The following is a 27445-nucleotide window of genomic DNA, read 5'->3' on the forward strand; positions in this document are numbered from 1 at the left end:
ATACTTAACACCCTGTAGAATGACAACTCAAGTGCAACTCTAGGAAAAATGATAACTCTCTCTATACCGTCTCTATTCTTCTACTTGTTTCAGAATGTATTTTGGTCTCTTAGTTTATGTAATTTTGTCTATGTATATCCTTGTTTTTGGTTTAAATTCCCAGACTCTCAGGTCAGAAAGAATGCGAGCAATATGAAAATTTTGTTTATGTGCTATTGCTTTGACCTCCCTAACGATAGACCAAACCAATCCATCTATGTTATAATCACGTTTTTTCTCGCAGTAATATAATCTAAATCCTCTAATCTTACAAAAATATGTCATTATTAGCTCAAGGCTGAACTCTTATGGGATTAATACCCTTACTTACCGGATTTTATTTTAAAATACTCGTTTATCTAACTTACTTGCTACATTAACCCAACTACCTTGTTATTTACTGCGCTAAGCGCATGAAATAACTCCATTCTTTCAAACAATTCTATCTCTTTATTTATCCTGTAAACTATTTATAACAACATTCTTTAACCCTACCTTATACCTTTATAAAAAGATTTAATTATCATTATAAATCTCCATCAACAATTATATTTTTATAATATCTTTCCTCAATGATCTTATTACTTTGAAATAAAAATTAAAAACTATCCTAATCCCTAAATATAAACCTTTCCCTTTCCCTAGAATGGAAAATGGTCCTTCACACTCTTATAACCCCTAAAAACATATTCTTTTAAAATATATAGCTATCTCAACTATCACTCCCTTTTAAAAAACACCCTAACATCATATTCACCACTTTTAAAGATTCTCTGCAAAGATTCACCACTTTCGAGGATTCCTTGGGATTGGACTATTCGACATACATAACAAACAACTAAAATGGTCCAATATCAATCAAAATATCCACAATATGACATATTCCATAAATAACTAACACCCCTGAAAAAAAAAAAAACACTTTCCTTTTAAACACACCGAGATTTGCAATGTTTAAATACATTGTAAACTAGTCTGACCCCTAACCAGAGTTTGATAAAAATCTCCTAATATTATTAAATTTATTTAAAAAAATAAAATAAAAAATATCTCTATTTTATAATAACTTAATTAACATTTGACCAACTGAAAATTTAGATCAGATGATGTTCCATTCCCGAACCTCGTCCCCCCAAAAGAGGGATTTCTATCACGAGCTGTCTGATTGTCAATAACTAAGAATTTCGCAATAAAATAGATTAAACCAAAGCCCTGCATAGTACCGTGAGGCTTTAAAATCCCTTTTAACAAAGTCGTATCCACACATCTCCATTGATTCGGCCTTTAAGCTCTGGAATCTCCCCCTTCTTCTTCATCTGCCTTCAGCTTGCATTCTTTCAGTGTTACCAGCGGCAAAAATGAGTTCTGCAATGCGACGATTGGTGGGATCTGCACTGAAGAATGCATCATCTTCTTCTTTCAAAACTAATGTTATGCCGAGAAGGTTTTATTCGAGTGGTGGAAGTCCGCCACGCAAGGTTGTTGTGTTGGGAGCTGCTGGGGGTATCGGGCAGCCATTGGCTCTTCTGATGAAACTCAATCCTCTGGTGTCAAAGTTGGCACTCTATGATATCGCTAGCACTCCAGGTGTGGCTGCAGATGTCGGCCACATCAACAGCCGTGCTGAGGTGGGTTCCTCTTTTCCTACTGCGTTTTTTTCGTTCTCTGTATGCTGGATCAGTTCTCTCTGCGAACGATAGAGATGTTTTGATTTTAGTTTCAAGGGATCTCCATTGGGATCGATCGTACGACGACCCACTTGGTAGGATCTACTTTTCGTTAGTGTTTTACCTGTTATTAGTTCTTTGATTTTACGTTTCTGATATTGTCCATGGTCAGATTCTTCATCATTTTGCATAACAGAGTCATCACCTGAAAGACAACCAACATGATAAAAAGTGAAATCGGGTGCTAGAGACAAGGATTTTGCTGGAACAAGACCTTCACCTCAAGCCAAACATGGTTAATCCCACACAAATCGACCATCATTGTGTAGTGAAGAAGAGACACCCACTCCATCTGGAAATGCAAGAACAATTGTATACCCCCATTTCCCTAGTTTGTGCAAAGCAAGAGAAAAATAAACATCTCATGAAATCAATAAAATGGTAGAGGGAAGATGATTATCAAGAGAAAATGAAAACATATACACTAAAATCGATTTATATGCTGCATCTTTCCTTCCATTGGGAAGGTCAATGAGGTTGACTCCAGTCTTTTGACAGCCTTCTCTCAGTCTTGGAGGAAAATTATTAAAATCTCCATAATGCCGAGAGCATAGTGACAACACCTGTAACCATTGGATGCAACCCAAGAGCCATCCTAATATTACCTGCTGCATCCTCTGGATGGACTTCCCCAGGAATAGGGCAATTTTCAATATCCCAATTTAGAAATATCCTCCGACTTTATTAACCAGTACTTATTCAGTGACCAGTAACACATGGGATAGTATTATTTGCAATTTTCTTAAGGAACTTCATCAAGCTTGAAAGACGAGCCATATCTATTTTGCAATATAACTTTTACGCATCTTGCACATTCAAAAATGCCATTGCCCGAAAGATGCATTTAAACAAGCTGACCCCAGACAATTTTGTCTCATGAACACATGCCCACTACTAGAACAATACTAATGTGGACCTATGCACTGAGAGGAAACCAAAACCAAGTTGCGGAGACCTGAAACAGAAAATCCCCAAATATATCCTCAGAAGGTCAATGTCCAGGTTAATCTCGAAATCAGGAAATTCTGTTCCTTTCAAATATGTTCATATAATCTGTTCAGAAAATGGGAAATATCATCTTTATGATGTCACAGGTCCTGTACATACTGCATTAGTAAAAAAAAAGTCATGAAATAAATTTCATCAGTAATCAAACAAGTGATGTTGCCAGATTCACGTCACAAGAAACTACAAAACAAAATCATTATGTCAGCCTTCAACTTTCTCAGAATATAAAAGCTCCCATTTCATCTTATATATTTGTAATAAGAATTCCTCAATATAATATATAAATCGCATCTTCCAAAATGCAAACCATAACCTATACTCTGCATATTTAGATGTCGCTATAGATAAATTATAAACCTGTAATTCTCAATATCATTTAGAGCTCTGTTCCATAAATCTGGCATTTTCTTTGTAGAAACAGCTTCAAACTCTTGAGCTGCCAAGAACTTCAAAATGTTGTTGAGAATCAAGATGTCAATTACTTGCTTAGTTAACTCTTTGAAAGATGTATTTGACTATTCTCTAAATAGTTTGAAATCATCTATCCTGAGACATTACGATTTGACACTTACATCTGGACAAAGAATGGCTACTGCAACATCAGTGGATTGTTAATTTTAATCAACATTAGAACCACAGTTGGCAACAACGAGTTTCCTTTTAATGTCGCGTTCCTCCAACACAATTGTAACATCTCTAAATTTTGAATTAGTGCTTCAAGTTATTTAACAGCAAACACCTGGTAATCGAGATCTTTGGTGTATCTTTGTCGGTACAGTGTTGAAAATTTTGCCAGCAGAATTGCACAGGCATGGCTTACCAAAAGCCCCTGCAGTTCTTGTTTGAATATTTCTAGGCTTGCTTATGCTTCATATTCATCAACATTCACATCTCCTTGGAGGATCATCTCTCCATCCCCATCTTCGTCATCTTGTTCACTTCAACTTCCATCATATGAACCTTCATCTGAATGTGAAGCCATGTTCACTTCTATGTCATATGGATCAAAGTCATCACGTAGGTCATTACAAGCACCTAGATCTGTGAATTCTTGGAATCCTTTAAACTTTTCCCTTCTCTAACTTTCCAGTATGTTCTTTCTTCCTAAGCACATCTCTTGAATCATTGGTAGAAGAGTTCATTTTTATATTACCTTGTATGAACTTGTTTGATAACTCTCTTAAAGACACAAACTTATTGTTTCCTTTTCTTTCAATGATGTGGTGAAGACATCATGCATCTTTTCTATCAAATTAACTAGATTATAAGAACCATACTCCAATAAATATAGAGGTCTGCCAAAGACCTTTTGATATTCAGATGGAACATGTACAAGAAGCATACTTCCTCTATATATATTGAGAATGTGGACACGTTGTCTTTTTAAACCTTGAATATCGCTAGGTTGCACACAAAAATATGAAGTTTGTCCTGCATTTGTTTCCTTAGAAGGCATTCCATGTTGACCAGAATCTGTGACAGATAATGTCTGCATAGGCTTATCAAGTGCAGACAATATGACACTAGCTGTTTGAATCCTTTGCAATGAGGAAGATTTACCTACATGAGTGGGTAGAGTCCTTGAAATAGGAGCTGGATATTGTGTTGACCATGAATGCACTATAACATTATTATCATTTCTTATGAAAGAATTTGGGTTATATTCTCCAACCACATGAGAAGTTTTTGTCAAATCCATCGAAACATGCTTTGGATTTTTACAATAAATTTGGTTTGGAGTATTTCCAATGTTGTATCCATTCTTGAAGCTCCCTCTATAGACAATAGCTTCTTCATCATTTTACATATCAGAGTCATCACCTGAAAGTTGGGAAGATGGTATTTTTGAATATGCAATTCACATTCCTACAGCGAACTCTTAAGCGTGTCTTCATGAAAATGGCACGTAGCACGGTCAAAGAGCAGCTTTGGTCTTGGGTTGGGTTTGATTCCTAGCTTGTAAAATTTTCCAGATGTTGTAGTTCGAACTTCGAAGATGAAAGTACAAAACATTGGTAGACAAACTGCTTAAGAGTCATTAAGCATGTAAAGGGTTAACGACTGAGTATTATATTTTGTGTGAAACAAGAAAACAGGAAATTAACCATTTCCCTGAGAAAATGCTTCAGGGACTGCTTGCCAACCTACTTTCTCTATCCAGGACTCTGGCTTCTTTTTTGGTGACTTGTGTACAAAATGCGTTTGATTGCTGCGACTGCCAACTTGACACCACGTACAGCTCTAGAAGAAGATCAGTGAGAGCTTAAGAACATGTGTTTCTTCAAGTTAAAATCCAGAGTAGTGTGGATTATGTATGCTTTTGTATATTTTCAACTGTTGGTAATACTCGTCCTGGTTCCTCTTTCTTCTCCTTCATATCAAGTTAATTTTGTTTGCCTGAGTTTGGTTATGGTATTGTGTTTAATGATGGTGTGATTCCTGGCTGATTTTACATGCCTGAATTCCATGTGTTAGACCTATGAACCAAAGGAATCCTACTGAAGTAGTTAAAACCTCTTTGATTTGAAAAGCAAATACCCATTAAGCTAAGTAGGTTCCCGAATCCCTTGATAGTTCCAAGAACAAAATGGAGGTGTATTCTACAACCTGAGTTGTGTCCACTACCCCACGCCCCCTGCTCCCACCAAGCGTGTATTGAATCAAATCCATGCATTTGGTACATTTATGATTTAATATGGATACTGGACTCAGTGTGCAGCTTCAGAAATCCCAAATACATATTTCCAGTTTAGCTTCAGAAATCCCAAATGCATATTTCCAGTTTATCCAAATAACATAGTGTTTTGGCTTTTGTCAATTTTACTCGAAATCCAATGAGCTGAGCTTTACAGCCTCTAAGAAAGAGGGAAATAGTCATAGACACAATACAGATAGAAAGGTTCAGGCTGTCTATGTAAGAGGGAAATAGACACAATACAGCTAGAACTGTAAGAGATGGCTTCTTATTTAAATGCTTTGAGTAAGCATCCCTGACTATGTACGGGAGATCGTCTTTAGACCAAGTGTTGACCTTGGCTGTCGAAAAAGAGTCTCCATCGTAGGCTTTGAAGCTCCATGGCTACTAGCTTGTGCAACATGTTATTGTTGCTACGGGGTAGTGTAAACTATGTAATGTCTTAAGAGCAGAAACGATTCATCATGCAAAAGGGATTAATAAAGTTTAGTAAAGCAAGAACTTTTTTGAACTTTATGGTTTTATGCCATGGTCCTTTTATTGAAAGAGTGGTTGTCAATGATCAAGTTTGGTGTCTTGAGTCCCTTCTTTAATATTATTTTATAAAAGTTGGCCCTTTTCCTCTGCCTTCAAATTGCAGGGAAGATGGTATTTTTGAATATGAAATTCACATTCCTACAGCGAACTCTTAAGCGTGTCTTCATGAAAATGGCACATAGCACGGTCAAAGAGCAGCTTTGGTCTTGGGTTGGGTTTGATTCCTAGCTTGTAAAATTTTCCAGATGTTGTAGTTCGAACTTCGAAGATGAAAGTACAAAACATTGGTAGACAAACTGGTTAAGAGTCATTAAGCATGTAAAGGGTTAACGGCTGAGTATTACATTTTGTGTGAAACAAGAAAACAGGAAATTAACCGTTTCCCTGAGAAAATGCTTCAGGGACTGCTTGCCAACCTACTTTCTCTATCTGGGACTCTGGCTTCTTTTTTGGTGACTTGTGTACAAAATGCGGTTGATTGCTGCGACTGCCAACTTGACACCACGTACAGCTCTAGAAGAAGATCAGTGAGAACTTAAGAACATGTGTTTCTTCCTGTTAAAATCCAGAGTAGTGTGGATTATGTATGCTTTTGTATATTTTAGTAGTACAATGGCTGCCTGAAGGATCCAATGGCTACTTAAAGGTAGGTCCCTTGTCGCACAAACAAAAAGATCTTATACATGAATTTGATGTCTCGGTTGGCTGTGACCTTAAAAGTTGGATTATTAATATATATCCCTAAGAGACTGGCACCCCTCTCAAAATTTTGTAGATCTCTCAAAGGTCTGCAAGTCTGGTCATGGATGCAACTACCTTTGATACAGTTGCAGATTCTTTTATGGATCCTCTTAATGAGCCCAAAGGGGTCTAATCACTTGTCCAAATCTTGTAGTCAAGGAATGCAGACAGAAGGTGTGCCTTTCCCATCATGTTGCTTACAACTGTTGCCTGAAAATGCCAAAACACAATGCCAATGCCCTGCATGCTAGATAAATTTAATAACAGTCTGAAGAAAGGTACAGATATAGATGACAAGCCCTCCTTCTAGGGAATCAAAATGGAAAATGACGCTTAAATATCCAATCAACGAATTAGAATTTCACCACTGAAGTTCAACCCAGATTAAATTGCTTGCTAGGAAATGTTGATCTAGAAATCATCAACAAGAATTCAGATGGGAGAAGAGAACAGTTGAAATCCAAGATTGCTTTGAATGCACTCTGTCAATTTCTAAAACAAGAACAATGCTTTTCTTTAGATTGTGGGTTGTTCAAGAGAGGAGAACTATAATATTTATTTCTGCAGATTCGGTCCTCTTAAGGCATTTAAAACAGAAAACATTTAAAGATAGTTTTACATTTTAAGGATAAAATATCTGGAACCTTTCATCATGACACCTGTAATGTCATTTAACAGGCATTGAGCTTTGCAAGTTTGATCCTCAGGTTACACCGCAGTAGAGCATAATTTCCAGGGTCATACGCTAAAATTATAAATTGGATCCTGGGGTTCTGCTGATAACTGTACAAGTATGTATATGTCATTTTCAGACAGAAATGGTTTCCCCTGTGAAATCATCTCCAAATCAGCTACAACAGCAGGGAAGGTTTACTTAACATCTCAACTGCAAGCTCTCTCCACGAGAGCAACGACTGACAAATGATGCAAGGTAAGCTTCTGAAGATGTAATCTAAGGTTAGATTTTTCGATTTTCTTTTGGATTAAATTTAATATGGTTCATTTGTTTTAAAATGGGTCCCACGATGTCACTTTGCTGAAGCACCACTTTTCTTCCCTTAAAAGCAAAGATTAGCAGGTTCATTGCTCCCTGTACACTGACAAGGAGCAATGCATCGCCCTTGTCCTTACTGCAAGGAGCAATGATTGCCTAATTCCCTTCAGCAGCAATGACCTGGTCAAGCTTTTAGATTTGTTCATTTTTTAGGGGATCACTTTGAAGAGGTTTGAATTTTCAATTACCTCATCTAATCGCTTGGGAACTCGTACTAAACTTTGAATTCACTAGGACAAAGGGTCTGGAATCATCCTCCTCTCCTCTCCTCACCAAGTCTATATAATGAAGTCATTCCTAAGGGACAGAAAGAAAGCTCTCTCTAAGATTTTTCAGCAGCATGTAATTATCTCTCTCTGGAGTGGCTTCATTATATAGACTTAGTGAGGAGAGGAGAGGATGAATCTAGACCCTTAGGTCTTGCCATTGCCAGCCCACAGCGCTTTCCAGCCTTGTTCTTTCATCACTGCTTTTTCTCATAGTAATGATAAAATTCAACTATTTTGATTCATTGTAATGTATGGTTCAAAATGCTGGTATGAAAATATATGACAAAATACACATAAAAATTGAATACACATAAAAATTGTTACAGATGTATAGTAAAGGACTGGAATTTCCCTTTAGATTCAATTTATTGTTTTTATTCAATAATTATTTACTGGAGAGCCGCTTATGAACCACCTGTGGACTTTAATATAGTTTCTTTCTTTCATTCTTAATATTGGGTTTCCTAAGATTGAGATTGTTCTATTTAACAGATGTTTGTGGATGAAGTGCTGGAGCTTGTAGAGCTTGATAGCTTGAGAGACACATTGGTGGGCCTTCCTGGTGTGACTGGTCTATCAACTGAGTAATGGAAGAGACTAACGATTGCTGTAGAACTTGTTGCAAATCCTTCAATCATATTCATGGATGAGCCGACATCTGGTCTGGATGCCAGAGCTGCAACTATCGCGATGCATACAGTTAGGAATACAGTGGACACAGGCCGAATTGTAGTCTGTACTATCCATCAGCCAAGTATAGATATTTTTGAAGGATTTGATGAGGTAAGATACATCTCTAACTCCTTACAGGTTGTTAATATAGCCAAATCTGAAATTGTGATCAGACACCCACAAAAAAAATATGAAAGCATGCATGAGACCACATGTCATGGAAGGAAAAATATTTTTCACTAGAAATCCAAACCACTGACAATAATCATAGGGGGCCAATTGGTAGTGATGTATCTAGAGTTCGGAGAGCTATATTTAAATTTCAAATCCAAGGCCATGGAGTAAAATATTTAATATCAAAGGTCTTCAGCAAAATGGCTAGTTTTGAAAAGGTTATAAGATGGATTGTAGGAAGAAGTAGATGGTTCTGTAAATTTCTAGAAAGGAAGATCTTTTAGAAGCCCACCAATATCAATATTTAAAACAATTTTCACTGCCCACTCTGAAGGGCAATGCATTTGGACACCTAGGTAAAACCTGATAATCATGTGTGTAAAGCAATGCTTATTGAACAAAACCTTGCAAATATTTAATGATGCTTACTTTCCCAAACAATCCCAACTACAATAGCATTCTTTCTTTTTTTGCAGCTGCTGTTGATGAAACAAGGTGGTCAAATTATATATGGCGGTCCACTAGGTTGCCATTCAATCCATGTCATAGAGTACTTCCAGGTATATGATTAATGTTTGCTAATGCAGCATATGTTATTAAGGCATCTTACAATTTATTCAAGTCTCATTAAATCTAACAACTTGAAATGTCCTGGACAGGCTATTGAAGGTGTGACAAAGATTACTGATAAATGTAACCCTGCAACATGGATGCTAGAAATCAGCTTTAGAGTTGCTGAGGAGTGCCTTGAGATAGATTTTGCTGAAATTTATAAGAAGTCTCCTCTTTTCTAGTAAGTCCAGATCAAACGCTCTTATAAGTCGCACTCACCATTGCTTATATATTTTCATCAAAATATATATGTGTGACCTGGGTGCAGGTTGTAGGATATATGGGAGAGGAACAACTTGGCACGGCATTGGAGAATGCAGATGTTGTGATCATTCCTGCTGGTGTGCCTCGAAAACCTGGCATGACCCGTGATGATCTCTTCAACATCAATGCAGGGATTGTTAAATCTCTTTGCTCTGCAATTGCAAAATACTGCCCAGAGGTAAGTTGTCATGATTTATGATCTTCTTTGAAGTTTTTGTTTTCATGCGATTTTCTTATTGACTATTTCATAGGAATAAGCATGACGTTCATTGTAAGTTGCTTTGTTGAAGGCTTTGTATGTTTGAGATCTATAGAGATGGCAATATATACAAATACATATTTGCAAAAATCTTTAAGCAAGTTGTTGATCTAGATTTACATACTGTTCTTGTATATAATCAATTCTACTGGAGAGGTTAACGAAGCTTGAAGACTTCTTTGAGTCAAACGAATAGGTGATTGACTCATTATTGACTCTTTATTTAGACAAATTGCAGCTAACTTTTGCCCATAAGAAGGAAATACTAATTGAAATGAACTTAAGAGTAATTAGCTGTGTAGTCCAATGCAAGTTTGCAGCCACTGTTAAAGCCCTGTTATTCTTGTTTTTCCTCTTGTAGTTAGTAACTTAGCTTTTGGACTTTTGAGAAAATTGGCATATGAATATCAATATAAAAAATATCCTTGGTCTTCTATTTAACTGTGCACAAATCCACTGATCACGAGGTATCCTCTATAACATTATATATTACATACAATCAGTATGTACTACCATTAGTGTGGCAAGTTAATAGATAAAGAAGTATGTTTCACAATTATTTGTTTTGTTCATGTACTGGTGTGTGTGTACAGTATGTATAGTATATTGTTACATATTATATAGATAGAGATATGGAGAGGGGGGAGAGTGTACTGGATAATGTTTTCCTTCTATCAGGAATGGTATATTTGGATTCAAGAAATCATCTAGAATTGGTTTTTATGGCATTGCTGAGGACTTGATATCCATGGCAGGCAATTGTAAATATGATCAGCAATCCTGTAAATTCTACTGTACCAATAGCTGTTGAGGTTTTTAAGAAGGCAGGGACCTATAATGAAAAGAAACTCTTTGGTGTTACTACTCTTGATGTTGTCCGTGCAAAGACGTTCTATGCTTCAAAAGCAGGGGTTCCTGTTGAAGGTATTTAAAATTCTGGCTTGTTATGCTTAGCTACTCTCAAATATTTAGTATTCTGTAAAATATTTTTATTTTTTATAATTTAATCATGAAATATGCATCCTGGGCAAACATGCCAGGCACTTCTCCTCATTTCAAGGATGGTATCATAGGGCTCAAGGCCATCAGAAATATAGTCAGCTCAAGATGTCACTTGAGGGAATTGAACCCGGGTGGGAAGGATAACAGTCTTTGCACACAACCATCTGGGCTAGACCCAATACATGATATGCTGCAGGATCTTACCAACATCATGCTTTTTTTAACATTAGATACAATTCTTAGTTTTATGTTTGTTGTTGATGTCATCCTATGCTGTCTGCAGAAGTTGATGTTCCTGTTGTAGGTGGACATGCGGGTGTTACAATTCTTCCACTTTTTTCACATGTATATGACTTTGTTGGATCCTCATCTTGAGTTTGTTCTTTACTCTTGGATATTAGAAGATTAATTTATCAAAGATAAAATGAGATCATAATTACCTACCCTTCAATACAGTTAAAAAGGGAACATACACTTTTTTGTTTTGATAATTTTTTTTAGGCAACACCAAAGCCAAACTCTGTATTATCTGAGGAGGACATTAAAGCCTTGACAAAGCGCACACAGGATGGAGGAACTGAAGTTGTTGAAGCAAAAGCAGGGAAAGGTTCAGCCACACTGTCTATGGCGTAAGTTTATGTTTTGGTCCTCTATAGTGGCTAATATGCATTCATATCTTTTGAATGTTTTTTTATTCTTATGTGACTGTCTAGAGTGCTGAATTTTTCATCTTGATGCAATAGTTGGAGTCAGATAATCTTATCATGGTGTGTGCTTCATGATTTCATGCTTGGCATGCAACATGATTTCATGCTTGATAAGTACCTAATCTGAGATTCACTGTCAGTGAGAATATGGCATGAAGGAGCTTCTTTCTCTTTATCTGAATCTTGTACTTCATACATTTGCATGTCTCAAATCTTTTGCCTTAAGCTTAGGTACTTATCCTACATGAAATCATGTAGCATGCATGTCTCAAATCTTTTCCCTTAGGCTTTCTCATTTGTGTGAAACTCAGCGGGTGCTTTTAACCTGTGAGGTTTGACCGATGGATTGTTGCCTTTCATTTACCTTAGTTTGATTGAAATGTTCAGAGTTAATCTAGATTCTGCATGCAAAGATCCTTCCCTAAGAAAAGCCATGAGTCTCTTCAAGGATGTTATTCCTTCTTAAACATAAGATATATCAAATGGATCCCGCAAAAGTTGTGTGCTTGATGATGGGTAAATCTGGGTATGAGATTTACAAATTTGCACTTACATGTATGCCTGTGGTTGCAATTCACAGATAGGTGCATAACATCCATTCATTACCTCATCTTGAGCATTTGAGCATGGTTCATGCAAAAAACATTGCTGGTCAGTTAAATCCATTAGTTGAAAACTTGGAAGTGAAGAGTAGTGTTGTAGTCTTCTCTATGTTGATGAATGCTTTTTGAGACTTCAAAATGTTTAGACATGCAATTCCTTTTTCATCTTGCTCCTGTGTTCTCAATTTTTTTTTTTCTACTGTTTTTTAAGGCCAAATATAAACCATGGGATATATATTTTTACCCTGAAGACCTCCAAATCATTTGGAAAAGGAGGTGCTGCAGCAAAAGAGATGGGTTGAATTTGTTGTTTGGATGGACTCTATGGTATGTAATCTTAGTTGGATTTCCAATATACTTTTAAACCATATTTTCATTTTATTTTTTAGTACTATTAGATATTATATCTTACCTCATTTTATGGTTAACATTGTATAACAAAAACATGCGTTGTGTTATGTAATTAATACTAACATGTAATATTGATTTTTTTTGTCAGAATGCTATAGGTAATGATTGCCAAGACGATGATCCAAATTATGTTCAACATATATCAGGAGATGATGAGGATGAGGATGAGGATGATGGTGGTGAAGGAGGAGATGATGATGATAGTTGCGGTGTTGGTGATGATGTGGATCAGAGTAATGAGGATGGTCAAGATGATCATGAGGATGATCTTGGTGGTGGTAGCTAGGCATGCACATGCATTGTTTTTTATGAAGAAATTATTGTGTAGAATGACATTGTTATGTTTAGATGGGTGTTGTGAATTTACCCTATATCAATGAGACATTTTGATTTTGTAATCATACGATGAGTTTGATTTATGTATGTTGTTAATTTATCGTAACGATATTCATGAAATATTTTGATTTGTTAATCATATTTGAATTTTAGTTGTTTTGATTAAAAATAATACTGATTTTATTAGTATTATGTTGCTATTTTATACATGTTTTGAAAATTGTTAATGGCACATTGTTATTTTTTTGGATGGATGTTGTCAATTTATCTTAAATTTCTTTACAAATAATTTTGAATTGTGAAATCTGCCTTAATGATATTTAGAAACTATCATATATTTCACTATGAATCTATAAAGGGGGTCATATATGTAAAGAAAAATATACTCTATATAAGAAGTCAAATGCAGATGTAACCATGGATGCAAAATTGAAAGTAAAATTGGATGTTAAACTAGGAATTAATACAAAATGCAAACAATTGACATACAAAGTGTTTTAAATTAGAAGTGAAAAATTGTGCAATAGTTGACACAAAGAAGGGAACAAAACATGGCATACAAAAGGATATCAAATTGGGCAAAAACAAGGACACATAAATGGGCACCAAATTAGATGCAAAAAAAGACAACAACTAGATGTAAAATAAGATTCAAAGTTGAGCGTTAAAAAGAAACAAAAAACGTTACAAATTAATATGCCAAATGATGATGCAAATAATGGTGTAAATTTGGGATGCAAACTTGGGTGCAAAAAAGGAAAAAAAAAATATGTAAGAAAAGACATAAAACAAGATGCAAAATGGGGCTGAAAAAAGGTGAAACCAAGGATGCCATATTGGATGTAAAAAATGATTCCTAATCACATGCAAATTTAGGCTCGAACTCAGACACAAAATTATATGCAAATGTGGACACAAAATGAGGCAAAAAAAGATGCAAATTTGGATGGTGAAAACGATGTAAAACTAGACACCAAAAAAATGCAAAATTGGATGAAAAAGTCTGTGTAAATAATGGTGCAACATTGGACACAAGTAGACACAAAAAAATGGTGCAAAAAGGGGCATAAAATAGCTTAAAATTGGATGCAAAACTTGGTGCAAAAACAAATACAAAAGTAGACGTAAAAAATGGCTCTAAATTGAATGTACCATTAGACACAAAATAAGATGCAAAGGTGGACACAACGCATGACTCAACATAAGATGCAAATATAAATGCAAATTTCGATGCTCAAAATGATGTAACATTAGATGCAAGAGATGGTGTTAAAAATGATGCAAAATTGGATGAAACAAATGACGCAAAATATGGTGCAAAATGAGATGGGAAAAATGGAGACAAATCAAACGTAAATGTGGATGTAAAAAATGGTCCAAAAAAAGATGCAAAAATGGGCACAAAAATGGATGCAAAATTTGGTGCTAAATCAAATTCAACACATGGTGCAAAGATAGGCACCAAAGCTGGTGCAAAAATAGAAGCAAAAACTAGTGTAAGACTAGATACAAAACTTGGCGTAAGACTAGATGCAAAAACTGACACAAAATGGATGCATAAAAAGACGTTAAATTGGATTCAAAATACAGTGTAAAGTTGATGCAAATGATGGTGCAAAAATGGAAGCAAAGAATGACACAAAATAGGAAGCAAAAGAGAATGAAAAATAGATGCAAAAAATGACACAAAACTAGAAGCAAAACCTGTCATAAAATAAGATGCAAATCTTGGTTCAAAATTTGATGCAAAAAATGATGCATAGTTTGGTGTAAAAAATGATGCAAAATCTAGCGTGAAAAGGGATGTAAAATCAGGTGCAAAAAAGGACACTTTAAAAATTGTACAATAGAGCCAGATTTAGCGCCAGGTTGCTCATCACAATTACAAAAAAAATGCACTAAAATCTGGCGCTAAATATGGCGCAAATCGCTGGTTTTGTTGTAGTGATCACAGAAAGGTTTGGTGTTCTTTCAGAGGTAAGCTCAGATTGAATGGAGTTCTGCAAATGTTTGTCAAGGTGTGAAGTAGCAGAATTTCCTTGGCTCCCTTGTCTTCTAAGAATCCTAGAAATCTGATTAGGATTTTCAAACACAGGTGGGGGATTAGGATCATGATTTGATCTGGTGTAATGAATCTTTTCTGAAGCTAGTTTCTAGGTGTGTTTTTGGTTTTTCCTTGAAATAGTTTTGACAATACAACTTTAACAATCTCTTCTAGGAGGTTTTAGATGTGGGAGTTTTGAACTTTCCTAAAGATTTTTTGAAAAAGGAACTGGTCAGGTATTTGAAACCAACTGTCAATCCACAAGCTAGACACAGATAGACTGAAGTAGCATTCATTTACTTATGCAATTGCAAGGCAAAATCATTTCAAAGGCTACCTGGCTAACTTCAGGCTCCATCTGTAGCTTATATAGAAAACAATATTAACAAAAAAATTATTCAAGTCCCTAGCGGAGTCGCCAATGATGTTATCACTCAGGTTTTCCCCAAAGTTGTAAGAAAGGGAAGAATGCTGAGGTAACCACAGATCAATCTTTTAGATACAGAACCTAGCCAATCATTTCAAAGGCTACCTGGCTAACTTCAGGCTCCGTTTGTAGCTTATACAAAAATAGTATTAATAAACAAATTATTCAGGTTCCCAGCGGAGTCGCCAATGATGTTATCACTTAGGTTTTCCCCAAAGTTGTAAGAAAGGGAAGGATGCTGAGGTAATCATAGACCAATCTTTTAGACACAGAACCTAGCCAATCTGTATCCAGAGAGGGCTCTCTCTTTATGATTTAGCTTTGTTTCTTAAAGGTATTAGGCTAGTTATGAAGTTCAAGGGTTTTGTTTGGGTTTGGGTGGTGGGATTCAATAGAACAGTGAGGTAAGACAGAATATTTCAGTCCATTGGGCAAGATGGAGTCAAATAAAAAGGCTTTCTGGATTTGGTTTCTTAACAGAGGATGGCTTCACAGAGCTAGGTAGTCAAACAGGGAACAAATAAAGGCTTGAAACAGATGAAATGGGCTCAAATGGGTGAAGGGAAGTTAAGAATCCTTCAACATATTGAAAGAGGGAAAATGGATGATTACTGATAAGGAGAAGTTAATAATTCCTTAGCAGATAATCAACATGAAAGAATCACGCAACAGGAGCAATTAAGGGTTCACTGCTTATTCTAATTCTGAAGAAAACACAGAGAACAATAAAGACTGAAAACAGAGTGCAATCAAGCATATTATGAATTAACCATTTTCTTTATCATTCAGATTTATGAAACATAGATGATATAATAACCAAGAAAACTGTAAAACAGAAGATATAGAGGACTTATTGATCCAGAGATTGATTCAAGAAATCTGTGACAAGTCCTTTGCTTCAATTCTTTATCCAGTAGGCCAGACAATAGTTGATTCCAACAGCTCTTTATTCCAAAGTTTCAATATTATAGCAGAGCCTAAGAAATCCACACACCACAGACCCAATATTCTAATGGAGGAGGTATTTATACAACAAAATGTGTACAATAAATATCTCATAACAGCTGTGAGATAATATCTAGGTTTAACTTATAAGAGTTTACAAGTAAACTAGAGACAACTAACTAATGTTGTGCTGAAGACAGGCCTTTAGGGTTCGGCTTGCAACTGTCTTCTGTAGTAGCTCTGTGTCAAATGCCTGTCTTAACTGTGCTCTTTAATTCTGACCTGCCTTCTTTAATTCTTCTTTGCTGCTTTTAATTCTGCTATGACATTCTTTAACGCTAATCTGATACACTTTAATGCTGGACTAATACACTATAATGCTCGTCTGATACTCTTTAATGCTCGTCTGATACTCTTTAATTGTGTTTTTGACTTCTGCTCATCTCTGTCTGATATTTAGCCCAAAATTTACCTTGTCCCAAGGGTAACAGCGCAACTATGGATAAACACCTGTTGGTGGGATGTTAAGCTTGTTCTGCGCCTTCCAATTCCTTTGCTTTAGATCTTTCTGTGGTTGGTATGCTAACTTCCTGCAGAGATTGCTGAGAAGTCCTCGCAATTGGTGCGCTGATAGCCATGTATTGGGAAAATTCACATGTACCTGTGTCAAAAGAGGAGGAAACCGTACATTGGACAGTCAGTTGACAGGTGGTGGAGCTCGTCGATGGAGCCTTTTCTGGTTTGGAGGCGGTCGAGAATGAACTGTGAACTCGATAGATATCATGCCCGGAGCGCTGTTTGTAGGGAAATATAGCAAAAAACGATATTTTACCTTTTTAATTGACAAAATGAATCTTGGCGGGAGTTTATGATTCGAAGGACAGATGACGTGGTGGTGATGTCAACACAGGACGAAGGACACCAGCAGATGACGTCAGCGGGTCGGGGGGGGGGGGGGGGGGGGGGGGGGGGTAAATTGTTTTGCCCGCACCACTTTTGGGGCTGGGTGGTTTGGGATCGGGAGGGAGCGATCATAGCGGGAGCGTGACGCGTGGCTTTGTACGGGCGGAAAAACCACCGGCCTCCCGCGAGTTAAACAACGGCGGTTAGGGGGGTCGTGAAATGGATGCAGACCGTCGGATGGTGGAGCAGGGATCGGACGATGGACGTTGCATGGAGATGGCGGGGCGTTAATGCTGTGGGCCCGATGTATTAAACCATGTTTTTAAATGTATCGGGGGCAACTTAATTGGTTCGGGGTTGGTTATTAATTAACCCGGGTGGTTAATTAACCCATTTATGCATGGTGGGTAACGGTTATCAATAAATTTCAAATAAATTTATCAATCATTCTTTAAACAATGATATGGCCGTAATCGACCAGGGCGGGGATATTAATATTTTTGGGGTTTTTTTTATGTAATTTTAAATAATACAGGAATATGTGAGAGTTTATTCGGGAGTTATATAATAAGTGTTAAAGTTAATATGACTCATGAGATGATCAGAAGCGCTAAGTTTAAAAAACAATTTTGACTTTTGTATTTAAACTTAGGCTAGAGCTGAAAAAGGGTTTTTATGGATTTTCCTAAGAAAAATAGGGTTTTGCTTAGGCAATGTTTATGAAATGAGATGAGTGATTTATCAAGAACAAATTCTTAATATTTGAGGGGGGAAATTAGTAAGTGATTAAGGAAAAGTATGAAGGGGAGTTAGTTATGTAATCTGCTTCGCTTGAGCTGCATCAAAAAATATCTGCAATGGCACTTGTGATAAAAGTAAAAGTTAACACATTGAGAGACATGATCTATCACAAGTATCCTTCTGCAACACCAATCTACCTACCTTGCCAACTTTGCCTAGCATTGTTTCTTCTCTTTACTTAGGTGCACTTAGACTAGCAAACCCTCACCAACTTTTCTTTTCTTTGCATGGTAAGCCTACCTAAGTTTGCACTTATTACATCCAAGGGCTCAGATTAAACTGTTGAGCTCCTTTGCTTCTCTACCTATCTACTTATCTACCAATATTAAACAGTTTGGTCAGATTTTATTCTCTATCTCAAATTCAAACATGAAGTAGCCAAGATTAAGCTGTTTGGACATTCATCAATTGTGGCATGAATTTAACAAGCTGCACACAATGCTTTATTTACAGAAAATGAAAAAGTAGTGGCATTTTGGACTTGCACACTTTCCTGGTCTTTCTTTATTTGGGGTTCATTTCTTTCACTTTTTTGACCATTTTATTCTTTTTACCCTTTGATTTTTCTTTTAGGGCATACCCTCTTTACATTTTTTAAACTTTTTTTTTTTAAAATTTAACATAGAAACCTTTGCAACAAGGAAAGGGATGAACATATTACAGAGCTCAACTAGTCAATCATGAAATATGACACCTATTGGTATAGGAGTATAACATGTTCCACCCTCACTTCCAAGCTGTGAAGGTGGCCATTGGTGCGACAGTGGCTACGACGAAGGTTGTCCAATTTTTCTAGAATTTCATTTTGACTGTATTGGACGTCATTTATGTAAGCCACGAGCTCATTTCGATCTTCATACCCGTGGCCCTTGAGAATATCCATGTTAATCTGGATATTCTGAAGCTAGTCAGCGATGGACTCCAAAGTGACAGGGGCCACAACATGGCCTAGGTAGCGAGTTGGTGAGATGGAAACTGCTTCTTTAGTCTCCCGGTTGTCTGAAATATCTGAAGGTGAGTTGTGGCCAAAGTCGAGATGCCCTGCATGAATATGGTTCCATCCCCATCGACGAGGTTGACCCCGTTGGCGTGGCATACTGAAGTGGTCGAGGTGAAACCTTTGACGGGGAGGAGGCCTGAGAAAGCAGTTCACAATACCAAAAATCAACAAAGTAGTTGGACCCACATAAGTGCAACTCCTAGAGGATGCAAACCAACCACCAGTAAACATACATAGTGACATAGGGGGAGCCCTTGATTACCTAGTCCCAGGGCCATAATAGGTTAAGATCCTTCCTCCACCCCCCGAACTCAAAATTGAGAACACCCCTGCCCCCAGGTGGCAGATAACTAATACACTTGACCTTTAGCTTTATCCGACAACCAGGCCACTAGGAGGGCATAATAAAGACCGGATATCACCCTCCCATTGACAAAAGCTAAGCCTAATTTACCACAAAGAACCAGAACACAAGGCAAGCCCAACTAGACACCGACTGAACACCAAAATTATGAGAGTGAGCACTGAAACCTGCATGAACAAATACCTTTCCCTGAACTGTAGGCATGAGCTCGAAAAAATTGACATTCCACAAATGAAAACTAAAGGTGTGAAGAAAAAGCAACACCTTAGTTGCTCGCATTCTGGGATTCCGGGGGAAATCTAGCAAACCAGTGCCACCCCAAATCAATCGAGCCCATGTGTCCACCCCGTTTCTCACCCAAGGCCTTGACCCCGAAGAGGCATCATGGAACCCAACACTAGCACCATTGTTCTTCACTGTGTCTAAATTCATCTCCCGAACAAACAAACTGGAGAATCTTTCACAACGTCCCATGTATTTAACGACGAAGTGTGCGAGCAATCTCAACACTCGCTGACATTGAGGTCTAGGACGACACATAATGACTCTATAAATGCATGTGTGGAGGCCGGACGAGCCCCGGTGGGTGCTCAGAAGACAAGTGGTAGCCATGAGGGTCACCCCCATTGGGAGGATAACACATACTTGGTTATTGCTTTAACCCATCCAAGGAATTTTTCAGCCTATATAATAGGTCATTTTTTCCTTTCACAACAAAACCTTATAGTTGCTTCATGTAGATTTCTTCTTCTAGATCCCTTATATAGGAGTGTTGTCTTCATCTCCATATGTTCTAATTGAAGATCAAAATTAGCGACAATAGATAAAATAAATCTAATATAAGCCCACTTTTCCTTTTGCTTTCAACTTCTTCCTAAACACCCATATATTTCCAATGGAATTCCTTCCAATTGACAACCCCACTAGATCCCAATCATATTTTTTGTCCAAGGCCTACCATTTCTTCAACCATTTCCTTTTTCTAGAGTTTTCTATCATTTGAATCCATTGCCTACCTAACAGTCCTATGGTAGTTATCAATAATAAACAAATAAAAATTTGAATGAAAATTAGGTGGATTATACCTTTCTAATCACCTTCTTTCTCAAACAAATCTCTTCAATTCCAGATTCTTCGGTTCTTCTTCTTCCAATTCTTGTTCTTTCGTAGAGTGATTCATCATCCTTCAATTCAAACTCTATCTTTTCTAGTTCTTTCTCCCTTGGTAGGACTTCCTGTTTGACAACATATTTGACTTATATAAATAACACATATCGGCTACAATAACCTTCTTAGTTTATTGGTTCCAAATATTATAACCTTTAGACCATCTCTATATCAAATCAATATACACTTTTCAACTTTCTTATCCAACTTACTCGTATTATCTTTTGGAACGTGTAGATAAGCATCATAGACAAATACCCTAAGATGTTTAAGAGAAGGTTTCATACTAGTCCATGCCTCATGTTGTTTCTTTTCATCCAATGTCGATGAGGGTGATCTATTTACCAAATACTTGCAATGTCCACTATCTCTACCTAGAATTACTATCCCGACTTAGCACCATTGAGCATGCTCCTAGATTTCTCCATCAGGGTCTTGTTCATCCTTACTGCAACTCCATTTTAGTTAGGTGTGTATAGAGTATTGTTTTGCCTTGCCTTATTACACTTCTTACAAAATTCTTCAAATTCATTCCCACATAGTTCCCCACCATTATCTATCCTCAACAACTTAATTTTCTTGTATGTTTTATTTTCCATAAGAGCCTTAAACTCTTTGAACTTGTCAAAGACTTTAGATCCCTTCATAAGGAAATATATCCATGTATTCCTCGAGAATTCATAGATAAATGAGACATGTTACAAATATTTACCTAGTTATGGAACCAAAATAGGGACAAACACATCACTATGCACCAACTATAATATTCCCTTTGACCTCATAGAGCTAGAGGAGAATCTTACCCAATTCTTCTTCCCATATAAACATTGTTCACAAAAATCAAGCTCTAGAGAGAAATTAGACATACCTTCTACCATATCATTAATGTTAGTTACTTGAATACACTTCTCTTCAATATGTCCTAGTCTTTGATGCCACAATATAGTCTTTTCTCCAGAAGCTACAAATTTTTTTCCTTCTTCTGCTCCACTCTTAGAAACAACAAAATTGTTTCACCCGTCGCTAACAATGCTTCCCAATAGCTTATGCAAAGTTCCAATCTAAAATCCCCTCAACAATACCATTGCTCCTAGAACCATCCTATATGTATTGTTTTCAAACATTAGTTTTACACCTGCATCACTCATCCTTCTTAGAGAAATCAAATTTCTGGCTAATCCTAGGATGTGCAGAACACAATGGAGTGTTATAATCCTTCTGCCAATGAGCTTCACTTAAATTTCCTCGTCCTATGATTCTAGCTATTGAGTCATATCCTAAGAAACCATCACCGCCATCCAATATTCCACTACCACTCCTTGTGAGGAGTCATATGAAAGGATGTGCCTGAGTCTAACAACCATGACTCATGATATTGTGTACTTGAAGAATTGAAGTACACATGCCCTCATTCATTTGAGGATGTTTTTCTTCTACAGAGGGAACATATTTAGATCCCTTCCCTTTCTTATGAATTTTATATCTACAATCTTTCCTGTAATTCCCTTCTTTCACACATCTCCAACATAACTTTAAGAAATTTCTTGGAGATATAAATATTACTCTAGTTTTAGATCTCCCACTTGAGGACTTATTTATATTTATATTCCAGGAGCATCCTCTTATAGAAAATGCATCTCTATTCTAGATTTCCATGTTTTTCCATCTCATTTCCTTTGATAAAAAGGATGATATTATTTCATTAAACTTTCAAGTAGTTACATTACTACCTATAGTAACAACTAGACTATCCCATGAGTCTGGTAGAGAAAATAACAAACTGATGCACTTATCTTCATCTAAAATCTCAATATTAATAGTTGTAGTTGTGTTTCCATAGTATTGAAGGAATTCATATGCTCTGTCATTGGGTCTCGATCCTTCATCCTCGGGTTATATAGTTTCTTCCGTAGGAATAATTTGTTCACTAGAGAGTTAGACTAATACAAATCCCATGACTTGACCCATAAAGCCTTTGTTGTAGCTTCCCTTGAAACTTCAACAATACTAAATTTGAGAGACACAAACATATTGTGCTCCTTTCCTTTTGATCCAACTTTGTCCAATATTCTGTTGATATCCTTGCTGGTGTAGTACTTGAATACACAATGATCCACTGATCTTTTTCCACCAACAAATCTTTCATTTGGAGCTCCACTACTCAAATATTTTCCCATTGAATTTTTTGATCTCTATTATTGAACTCCTCACCATTTCCTTTTCACCAAAAGAATCACTTCCACATATCTCCCACTATAATAGGGTTTACCACAGGGTGGAGCTAAATCCCTTAACCACAAAGGCATCCCATTGAAGCTAAAACTACTCTAATACCAAATGTCATTTTTAACCTTGTAAAATTAATCGTTGCAAAAAAAATCTCAATAAAATAAAAAAATATGCAATGGAAATGATCAAGATTGGATCATTATATTAACTTTCATCCATATTAATGCTTTTAAAGTGGAAAAAGTGAAGTAATAAATTCACAAAACTATTTCTATCGACAGGTCTCAGTTTGGAAAATTAGGGTTTGAAACCTTCGAAAAGAAATTTGAGGCATCAAAAGGAATTCTTTTGGGTCATAACTCTGTTTATTAAATATGCACCCCATAATCCTATTCTACACACACATACAATTCCAATGATGTAAGAATTGTCTCATTTGGAATCCATATGCAAACGAGGCCACTTGGAAGTTGACCTTCTTGTTTTAACCACCATGATTTGAGAGGATGCCATGTTTCCCCCCATTATTCATTGAAAGGGGGCTAGCCACATGATCACGATGAAGGAGACTCTAGAAGAGTCAATATTGTAACTAGTTAAGAGTTGAAAGAGTCAAACTTAACCACTAGTAGGATATCGGTCTATGTTATAACCGAGCCACTAGGAGGAAAAGGGGCTCCATTTTATTTGAGTGTATTTTCTTCCATAAATGAGTAGAGCATCCAATAGTGGATATGGAGAGAGAGAAAAAAGATGTTTTTTGCACTATAGCAACCCATGGGCCACAAGACTCACTTCTTTATACTTTCATCCATTTTCCATGCAAATAAATAGAGTAGAGCAACCTCACCTTCTAGCTAGGTTTTCTCCTGAAAGGGTTTCCTGAGTATGTTAATTTGTGGTTTATGAGTTTTATTTCATTATTCTCTATTTTATGCATAATTATAATTTTCATGCATATGAAATAAACAATATTTAACTAATCTAAAATTATAAGGAAAAATAAATCCTCATAGTGTGGATTTCAGATTTTTGTATATATTTTAGTAGATATGTTGTGACAAATTATCTAGTGGAGTGTCCATAATAGTTTACAGATCATATTAGTATCAGATCTAGGTTTCTTTGCGTATATTATGGGATTTGCAGGGAATCCATCTTGGCTAAATTGAAAGTCATGAAACCTGATCCATGTTCAATGAATATGTTAATAACCCTCAAGATCCTCCAAAGGAGAGGTTTGTGTGGCTGGAAGTACAAGTCATAGATATAAATCATGGTGTGAACCTCCTCATGGTGGTTTTGATTAGTAATATTAGGCTATTCAGAGAATATGGAGGTGCTAACATGGAGGTCAGATTAGAGGGGAAATTGGAAGATCGTGAAGAACTAGAGAGGAAATATAAGATTTAACATGAAAATCAAAGAATGTAAGAATCTAATTATTTAGGAATAATGTATTACTGTACAGGTTGGATAAGTTATGTGTTCTTAAAGATGAGAAACTATAACTAATTAGAAAGGCTCACAGCTGCAAAGTTGTAGGGAACTTTGGTGTAGGGAAGATAATGACCAACTTGCAGAGATATGTGTATTGGCCCAATATGCAAAAATAGGTAGCTAGGTTCATAATAGGATGCATGCTTTGTTGTACTGGCAAGCCTAGTATTAGGAAATAAGGTCTATATCATCCCTTGCCTATACCCACTCGTCCTTGGTAAAATATTTCCATGGACTTTGTGGGAGGTTTACCGAAAACTAGAAAGGGACATCACTACCTATTCGTGGTATTTGAGATGTTCAACAAGATGTGTGTTCTAATGCCTTATAAAAAAACCATTAGTGGGAAAGAAGTAGTGGACTTGTTCTTTGGATAGGTTTGGGTTCACTTTGGGATATCTAGGAGCATTGTTTCAAACAAGGACACAAGATTTCTCAGTGAATTTTGGACTTCACTATGGGAGAAGATGGAAATGAAGTTAAATAGGTCTACAACATTCCATCCATAGACATATGGGAAAACATAAGTAGTCAACATGACTTTGGTGCAACTTTTGAGGGGTTGCAATCAAAAGCATCCAAAGACTTGAGATAAAAAAAATAGTATATATACAACACTCTTATAACATAACAATCCACAATTTTACTGGTAAGTCCCCATTTGAAACTTGTTTCCCCCCCATTCACATTTGGATATTGCATATGGACAAGGAGGATGGAGGGAGGGTGTTACAAGGGATTCCTTAAGGGTAGAAAAGAATGACAAGAATATCAAGAAAATCCATATACAAGTATAGGAGACACTGCAAAAGTCATAGGAAAAATATAAGGCTAGGAATGATCGACACATAAGAGAGAGGTAATCCAAGGTGGGAGACAGAGTATGGTTAAAGTTGAACAAGGAAAGGCTATAGTGTCTTGGTAAGAAAATCAAGGTTTTGTGATATGTGTCAAACACACAAGAGTAATATAAAGGATTTGGATAACTCGTGAGATGCATATTATACACAAAGATGTGCATATAAATACATGTGTTTCTGACCCTTGGTTTCATATTCCAAGAGGTTGTTTGGACTCCAATGAATGTTCACATTCCACACCATAAACCTTAGTGGATTAAGTGTCCAACGTCCCCCCCAAAATCCAAAGGGGTGTATATGAGTCCAAGAAAAGAGTAGAAATAAAAAAAATGAAAAAATGCATGGTAGTCAACAGTTGGATGTGCTCTTTGAAATGGTGGTTCTTAAGGAATACAATAAATGCAAAAGGTGGGAGAAATTGAAGCCTTAATCGGTGATGATTTAAGGTTGACCACCAACTCTAGAACACTTTATGCATTTCTTGGAACATTTCCAAATCTGGTTAGAAGTTGAAGTCTTCTGCTAGTGGAAGTGCCCCCTATTGTTTTGAATGGGAGACCAATGTTGTATCAACCAATGATGGTTTAAATAAGGCCACCAACCAAAAATCATGTTCATGGAGCATTACTCCATCTTTGGCTACAACTTTGAATATGGGGATGGCTGACTTTGGCTCTAGGCTCAGGACGTGGCTCAGGGTTGCTTGATTTGGCTTCAAATATGGTAATTGACCAACAATTCCCCCCTACAAAATACAAGGTGAGAGTATGAATAAATCTCAATTACAAGGCATTTCAATACTTGTGAACAAATTCTATGGTATGACTGAAATATTTTCATCTTAACTAGAGAATTTGTTTTGTAGTGGCATATAATTACTTAGAAAATTAGAACCAATTTTTATAATATATCTCAGTATATAATTTCCTTTAGTAATATGTGCTCAACATGTATTTATGTTTAACAATATCCACTTATTATATTCATATTCTACTCACATTCATTTTATTTTTCTTTTATTATCTATAGAATTTTGACATTATGTTTCTCATATTTCTTTCACAATTTATTTTGTGTTATTCGATATGTAATGTAATCAATTTCCTACTTCTATAAATAGATGCAAATTGTTCATTTTTTAAGTGTGATATCACTCAAATGTATGCATTAAACCATTTTGCACTATATAACATTAGAATTTAATGATTTATGGTGTACATTTTTTATTTATGGTAAACAGTGATTTTTTGTTTTATATAAATATGCCATGTGTCAACTCCATGTTAACCACAAAAGGAGTACAAATCTCCATCATACTTAGTAATATGCCTTCCAAATGTTTTAATTGTAACTTTTTTCTTTCTTTTACTTTCATTTACTCTCTCTCTTTGACATCATCATCATTATATGTAATGTTGATATTTAAATATTTTATTGATGGCCCACATTGAAATGATTTTTATTTATTATTAATATTTTTAAAATTCTATGTATAAACGCCATGATGAGAATGGAAGAATAGTGACCCATGCATTTGGGTGTGCTTAGCAACAAGCCTCACAAATATTTTAATTTTTTTTTAATAATACTTTTTACTTTTACTTATTGTCCCTCTCTCACACACACATTTAAAAATATTAGTAATAATTTACCAAAAAAAAAAAAAAACATTTCAATGTTAGACCTAAACAAAATATTTCAATATAAAACATTGTATATGATGGATATATGATTGTACCATCATATACGATGTTTGATATTGAAATATTTTATTTAAGTCCAACATTGAAATGTTCTTTCGCTGGTTTCGACATGTACTTGTTCAATACTCCCACTTCATGTACAACATCTGATCTAGTTTAGACTGTTCCATACTTCAATCTTCCAAGTGGATTGACATATGGAACATGAAATGTCTTCCTCCTCTTCTTGTGTCTTGGGACACTAATATGTAGATAACTTTACATCTATAGGAATAGTCTCGTTTACCCATTTAAATCCCTCCATATTAAACCTTTGTAATATTGTCTCTACATATTTCCTTTAACTTAACCAAAGTTTCTTGTTTGCCTATTCTATTTTAATTTCCATGCCCA

General features: G+C 36.1%; 1 protein-coding gene and 2 pseudogenes across 2 annotated transcripts; all 3 read left to right on the plus strand.

Annotated features, from left to right (window-relative positions):
• The first annotated feature begins 1397 nt into the window (after window positions 1–1397).
• On the plus strand, window positions 1398–8658 carry LOC149150576 (malate dehydrogenase 1, mitochondrial pseudogene; annotated as a pseudogene).
• Window positions 8659–8674: 16 nt separating this feature from the next.
• On the plus strand, window positions 8675–9710 carry LOC149150577 (ABC transporter G family member 29 pseudogene; annotated as a pseudogene). Its single transcript, XR_016263240.1, has 3 exons — window positions 8675–8853; window positions 9393–9476; window positions 9576–9710. The product of XR_016263240.1 is annotated as an ABC transporter G family member 29 pseudogene (transcript).
• A 97-nt stretch (window positions 9711–9807) lies between these two features.
• Window positions 9808–12687, plus strand: LOC149150578 (malate dehydrogenase, mitochondrial-like). Its single transcript, XM_089440284.1, has 5 exons — window positions 9808–9970; window positions 10807–10975; window positions 11337–11398; window positions 11555–11682; window positions 12574–12687. Exons 1-5 carry the CDS (start codon window positions 9809–9811, stop codon window positions 12662–12664), a joined length of 612 nt encoding a protein of 203 aa, XP_089296410.1. The 5' UTR covers window position 9808; the 3' UTR covers window positions 12665–12687.
• The last annotated feature ends 14758 nt before the right edge of the window (window positions 12688–27445 follow it).

This window comes from Pinus tabuliformis, chromosome 9, assembly GCF_031772625.1.
Source record: "Pinus tabuliformis cultivar Carrire ecotype Pingquan chromosome 9, CPIR1, whole genome shotgun sequence".
NCBI lineage: Eukaryota > Viridiplantae > Streptophyta > Pinopsida > Pinales > Pinaceae > Pinus > Pinus tabuliformis.